The following is a 6672-nucleotide window of genomic DNA, read 5'->3' on the forward strand; positions in this document are numbered from 1 at the left end:
GCAGCGTTAAGTCACTTAACGTGGCTTAACGCTGCCTTGTAAATAAGGCTCTCTTTCATGCTGTACTCAGCTTGAAAGGGGAGGGCAATGAGTGTTGTGGTGGGCATCCCACCGCAACACCCATTGATTAGGACACTGTCCCCTATTTACAAGGCCAGCTTAAATAGGAGGCAGCGTAAAAAATAAGATCAGGGAAAACTTGGTCTTACCCTGGCAAACGAGGAGACATTTTTATTTCCCCTCGTTTTTGCTGTTTCCATGTGTGCTGCATTGTGCAGCACACATAGAAACAGCAACAAGCCTTTGTAATGTACAGGAAGGTGACCCTTCCTGCACATAAACAATCTTTTAAAAAAAATTATATTTTGTAACTTCTATATGTGCTGCATGAAGCAGCACATATAGAAATGACAAAACGCCATTTAAAGATTGTTTATGTGCAGGCAGGTCTCCCTTCCTGCACATAAACAATCTTTAAATGGCGTTTGCAGAAGGTGAGACCTTCGTGCACATAAATAATCTTGCCCTCAACACAGACACCCTATGGTGTTAGGGTGCCTGCGTTGGCGCTAGGCTGCTAAATTTAGCACCAGCGCAGGGGTAAACACCGGTCTGCACCATATTGTTGTAAATATGGTGCAGCCCTGTCTTTTAGAAGCGGCGGAGCGTGGCGTTAAGCCAAGGAGGCTAACGCCACGTTTAGCCACTTAGTAGTACATATGCCCCAGAGTGTCTGCACCGGAATTCCACTCAGGAATGCTAGAACAGTTTCCAAATCTGGACCCTTACTTCCTACAACTAAATTCCGGGAGTACTGATGAGTAACCTGCTTTCAGAAATCTCAGGGGTATGTATCATATAGAGGTTGGTGAGCCAATGAGCGCTTGATCCAGATGACTCTGAGACCCTTGAGCTGAAAATGAGCAGAACTTTCATGTGCCTTCTGCTTGCCACCCACACTCTAACATCATGTACTAAGGATTTAAAGTAAAGCAGTCACTAGTGATGTAAAAAAAAAAGCGATAAAGATGTGTCCATCTTGTGGTTGAATTGTACAGTGTGAAACCAGAAAAACTGGGATCAATCCTGGCTTCTCTGCTTGACCAAACTGTGTGATCTTAGGCAAATATTTTATTTCAGTGAGCCTCCTTTTTCTTCGTTATCACGCGGGTGCACCTTCAAACACGTGAGTTCCAGGTGTGTGCTGTACAAACACCTCTTGTGTTAGATTTAATAGACTTTAATGTTGCTTGATGCATAAGAAGAATCTAGGCCTCATATACTGAAAAAATAAAAATTCCCTGCAAGAAATGTAATTCAGTAATAAAAAGCGAAAAAGTTAACATTGTGTCAGAAAGCAAAACACAAAGGTGGGACATTAAAAACGACTTTATCCAGGCACATTTGCAAGTTGTGATATGTCCTGCAACCCATTCAAACGTGTTTCGCACTTTCTTGAAAGGTTGACTATTGCACCACTTGACAGACAGCTACAACATACAAGCTAATTATTTGACGTTCGCTGAATATCCTGACCTTGAACAGAGTTTAATAATACTTCGGCATGCGGGAAGTGAGGCTGGAAAAGCATTATCTAAGCCAGGGTTACTCATAGTACGGCCCGCCTGGCCTTCATTGGTGGCCCGCGGACCTTGTTCGATTACATGCCGCAGTTCCTTCCTTGGAGTAAACAGGGAAGATGGCCGCAGGAGCAAACGTTGTGAATACGCTTGAATGCGTATTCACAACGTTTCCTCCTGCGGCCATCGTCTCTGCTTACTGCTTGCCTCTGATTGGCCTGCCTGCCTCCGAGTCACACACGGAACTGGTGAGTTAGTGCAACGAAGAGACCTCAGAGCGAGGCTAGGAACGCACCGCCATTGAAAGTGAAAGAGGCGTGTAGTCCGGAAGGGGCGGAGCTAAAAGGATTCCTCGTAGTCGCCTGGAAGAGTGCCTGAGGAGAGGTGCGTGTGGATGGGGGTTGTTGGGGTTAAAGATGTTTATGGAGCGGTAAAAAGAGGCTGGGTTAAAACCCGAGCTTAGTCAAATCCGAGTAGGCGCTGGAGCGCAGCCTCTTCTCTCCTGAAACTGAGTTGCTTTCGAGGTAGAGTTGGCATCTCTCAGTCAATTCATCCCCATTTGGAGGTTGTCACCTACTCATTGGACTCGGTGGCATACCTCAAATAATCAAAATGACCCCTTACACCTCCCCTACACGGGAGCATCTCCCTGTAAAATGCTTATTCTCCAGTGATTTCAACGGCATAACACCCCCAAACTGCTCAATGTCACCCTCGGCGCAGATTCAGCATGTTTCTTGTGTAGTTCATGCCTTCAAATAAAATGTATTATCAAAATGTGCTCTTTGTAGTTGCATCTGATTGTGAAATACAGCATTGTCTAATGTTTTGAAAGGTTTTTCTTTTTACTCTAGCTCCGCCCCCTACTGATCCCGCCCCCACTGACTCCACCCCTACCAGTGCGGCCCTCAGCCACTAATCACATTGTAATTTTGGCCCCCGACAGAAAGTTTGTGAGTACCCCTGATCTAAGCCCTGCATCTTGTAAACCCGTCCCCACTATGTGTCGTGCACCAGTATCAAAATTTCCCCTCAAGGGAGGTGGACTAGTTTTATGAAGAGGGTGGAGTGGAGGAAGAATTACGAAGTTTTCGTCGCGTACCTGAGGAGGGGTGTGCGCGTGCTGTGCCCTGAAGATGTCCGTCCCGCTGAGGCCGTCAATGGAATCTCTGTCTTGGAATCTTCCACTTCGGGGGTAGACGAGGCGGCGCTTCACCCCCAGCATCTTCACAGTTTCCCACAAATGACAGACGGAGCAGCACAACCGAGTCACCGCCAAAACGGCACGGATTTCCCTCGGACCCTGTACCCCCGCAGCTACTGACTAAAGGAGGGCTGGGGGCGAGCTACCTCTGACAAACCCTCTCTGTAGGCTGGGAACAGCACCTGCCTCCATGTAGGGAGGGGGTGGTGTTGGAATGGAGAAACTGACACTGGGAGCAAGGGGGACATTGCAGCATCTCTTGACTATGGCTCGACCGACTTTGGGTGGATGGGTGGTGGGGGGTGAGGTGGTGGTGGGGAGTAGGGGGTCAGAAGAATGTCCTGCAGCAGAGGCTGGTAGATGAGGTAGGGAGCGTGCACCCCGATACCGTCCTTTCCAGAGGCGATCTCAGGAAAGCGGCTCGGCGCCGCTGTCAGTTCCCCAGGCGGGGATCTGAGCGCAGGGATTCTGTTCTCACTTCACACTGACTTTCCTGCAGGTCGGGCTGGGACAGGGAGGAGGTGCCGAGCCCTCCCGCGGGTAGCACGTCACAGGCGGGCTACTATGGGAACACTGCACGCCCGTCCCATGGGGTCTTCAGGAGCCGGCCGTGAGGAGCAGACTGCCCGGCTGTGATCCTTGGTTTCACACACACAACATGCGCCCGCTATTTAAATCCGTCGCCCGCTTTCCAAGGGCATAGCTGCCGTTAGTGCAGCAGGTGCAGTGGCACCGGGACCCAGAGCCCTGAGGGGCCTATTAAAACCTGGAACTAAATAAAGACTACTACTCCCCACAGAATATGTTCGTTGTTTAAATGAAATCCCAGTACTGGAAACCAAGGGTCCCTTTCACGACAGTTTTCAGGGGCTTACAGAAGACTGGGTGAGGTGAGCCGTCCCTGTAACATACATGTATCCCTGTCACCTGTAAGCTCAGGCACCTTATGCCGATGCCAGATGACTCCTCCTTTGGGCTTTGACTTTCAGGGAGTAGCAAGGACAAATAGTCAAGACTTACTCCTGAAGGATGGTTAGGGTAGAACTCAAATACAGTTCACGCGTTAATAATAATACAAAATAAATGTATTGCCCAATCATTTCGTATTGAAAACATATAAGCATTTTATTCTTTTGAAGTTAAAAGGTTTAGCAGATGCAATAGCTTACACTTTAAAAACAATCTTACCTGTGCTTAAAGACACATTGACGTGCTTGAACTAACAGCAAATTCCTAACGCATCTTGAGCGATGAAGGGGAAGAGATGAGGGGGGCAAGGACACGGGTGTGTCTGTGACAGCATCCGAGGCACTAAGGGCCTCATTTATGAGAAGTGTCGCATCGTTGCTTGAAAGCAGCGATGCAACACTTCTCAGTGGGCCCTTCTTATGACATGATGGATGCCTCATATTCACTGTATGATTTATCATGTCGCAAAAAATGACAGATACGTCAGTATTACTGACGTATCTGTCGGCGCGAAAGTGGCGCATTGCTAGAGTGTGTCTGAAAACTGACGGAATTCCAGCAATGTGTCCTTTCACATGATGCAAGCCCCATGTGAAAGGGCCTGCATCACCCTTGCGCCTGCCATGAGGCTTTGACACATTGGCGTCCTAGAAGTGGCGCAGTGAAATCTTATAGATTTCACTGGGTCACTCCTACAAGCTTTTCATGCAGGAGAGTGCCCACTATGCGTACATTATACCTGACGCAGGTATAATGTAGCGCAGGGGTTTACGAAGTGACTCATCTGCCCAGATGCACCACTTCCTAAATATGGAGCAACATGGCGCATTATTAACGCCACCACTGCACCACAAAAAGTGGCGCAGGGGCTCATAAATAAGGCCCTAAGTATCTGGGTCACTCTGAGATGGTCCAGCAACACTCTACCTTAATGCAGATTGTTCACCTGTAGAATATCCCCAGCCACTAGACTGGAATTGGAGAATTTTGTAACAGTGCTCCTGTGCACTGGCTGGTGGCGATGGGTGGCTCTGCGGTGACACCGTACACCTCAGAGGTGATGGAGTGGTACCTTGCACAAGTACCACCCCTATGTGCTCACGTCAGTTTCATGTATCTTTCTTATTCCATGCCCTCAGACCCAGAGCACAAAATACATTGATTGAGACAGTGTGCTAATCGCTAACTTGAAACTCTATAGAACGGGGTGGCAGTAGGGAAGTGAGGATTCAGAGGTTAGAGATAGGATCCACCAGAAAGAGCATTATAGAAGATAAGTAACTTGTTCTTCTGATCGATCCTTGTAACTGCAGATTCCTCGCCTTTAGGATATATACCATAGCAGTACCTCCTGAAACGTTTCCACCATACCAGATGTCAAGGCAGAAATATTTTGTGAAGTATGCATCAATACCCATGTCACAGCCTAGCAGATATGAAGCATAGGCACCCCTCATGCCCATTTCATTGTAGCAGCCTGAGCTTGGTGAAAAGGTCCCTCAGGCCTTCATGGGATTGCCTCTTTGGCAGAGCATAGCACATTTTAATGAAGATAACTATCCTCCACGACAGATGCCTCTTTTGCCTTTCTTTGCTCCTGAGAATCCCATAAAGAGTTAATTATCCTTGTGAAGGTCTTTTATGCAGTCGATGTAAAAGCTTAACGCTATCATCAAGGGGTGAGGAAAAGCGAAAAACGCTGGCAGACTGATCGATTGGCCAAAGTGGAAAGGAGTCACAACCTTTGGTAGGAAGGACTCCGGAGATCTTTGCACCAGTGTATCTGGAAAGAAGGTGGTGTAAGGCAGTTGCACCAAAAGCACTTACAGTTCACTCACGTCGCATGCTGACTTAATCTCAGTGAGGAAGAAGTTATTTTAGTGGTAAAAGTTGCAAAGAGCTGCTGTGCATAGTTTCGAATGCCGTGAACATGATAAATGATAAGACCAGTTTTATGTCCCGTTGTGTCATAACAAATGGTTTGGGGAGGAAACATGTCAGTAAAACGTTTTACAAAATGCATGACAATCAGAAACTTAAGCAGAGACTATCCATTAGATGAACAGAGGAAGGAAGCGAGATAGGGCAAAAAAGTAGGGTGGTAGGGGTGAATGGATGGATAGAGAGGGTGATGGGAGATGTATATATGGCAGCAGAGATGGATGGATGAATGGAAGGATGGCTGAATGGATTTAGAGAATGATGGATAGAGGAGGGATGTGGATATGGATAGATGGATGAATAGAAGAATGGATGGATAGTTGAGAGAAGGATGAATGGACAGAATGAGGGAAGGGACGCTAGATGGAAAAAAGATTGGATGGGTGGAAAGGATGAAGAAAAGGAGGGAAATTGGATGAAGAAAGAAGGAAGGATGGATAAAAAAGGATGAATTAAATATGACAGAAGGACAGATATAAAGGACAAAAGGAAATAAAGATGACAAAAGGCAGCAGATAGAAAGAAAGAAGGACAAAATAATGAAAAAAGGATGGAGAGAAGGAAGGAATTTCAGAATTCCCCCATAAAAAAACAATCTGCTGAATGACTTTTGGGGTTACTTGCTAAGTGCCATTTGAGATACAGTGCCGCTCGCAGGCTCAGGACTCAGAACCACGCTCTGGATGGGCAAGAACTCTCCCACTTAAAGGATCCCGGCGAGGACAGCACGCTGCAACATTTTTAAAGGCACGGGGCTTTTAAAAGAAAACTCTTTCTTACACGGGACTGCGAGGCCCAGGGTGCTTCTCTCAACTGCTGATTCCCTGCACCTGGTTCCTCTTCCCGACTCCTCCCTCGGCCACTACATTACGCCTCGCGGCCCCCGCTTCGCGGGAGCCGCTCGCAGGCTCAGGACTCAGAACCACGCTCTGGATGGGCAAGAACTCTCCCACTTAAAGGATCCCGGCGAGGACAGCA

At 47.5% G+C, this 6672-nt stretch overlaps 1 protein-coding gene across 1 annotated transcript in view; it reads right to left on the bottom strand.

Annotated features, from left to right (window-relative positions):
• FAM217A (family with sequence similarity 217 member A) overlaps window positions 1-3276 on the bottom strand; it is a 77297-nt gene extending 74021 nt beyond the window's left edge. Inside the window, exon 1 of the mRNA XM_085606604.1 lies at window positions 2683-3276. Coding sequence (XP_085462730.1) covers window positions 2683-2805 — 123 coding nt within the window. The 5' untranslated portion in view covers window positions 2806-3276. The remainder of the gene's footprint in view (window positions 1-2682) is intronic.
• Between the last annotated feature and the right edge of the window lie 3396 nt (window positions 3277-6672).

Source organism: Triturus cristatus, chromosome 5_2 (genome assembly GCF_964204655.1).
Source record: "Triturus cristatus chromosome 5_2, aTriCri1.1, whole genome shotgun sequence".
Taxonomy (NCBI): domain Eukaryota; kingdom Metazoa; phylum Chordata; class Amphibia; order Caudata; family Salamandridae; genus Triturus; species Triturus cristatus.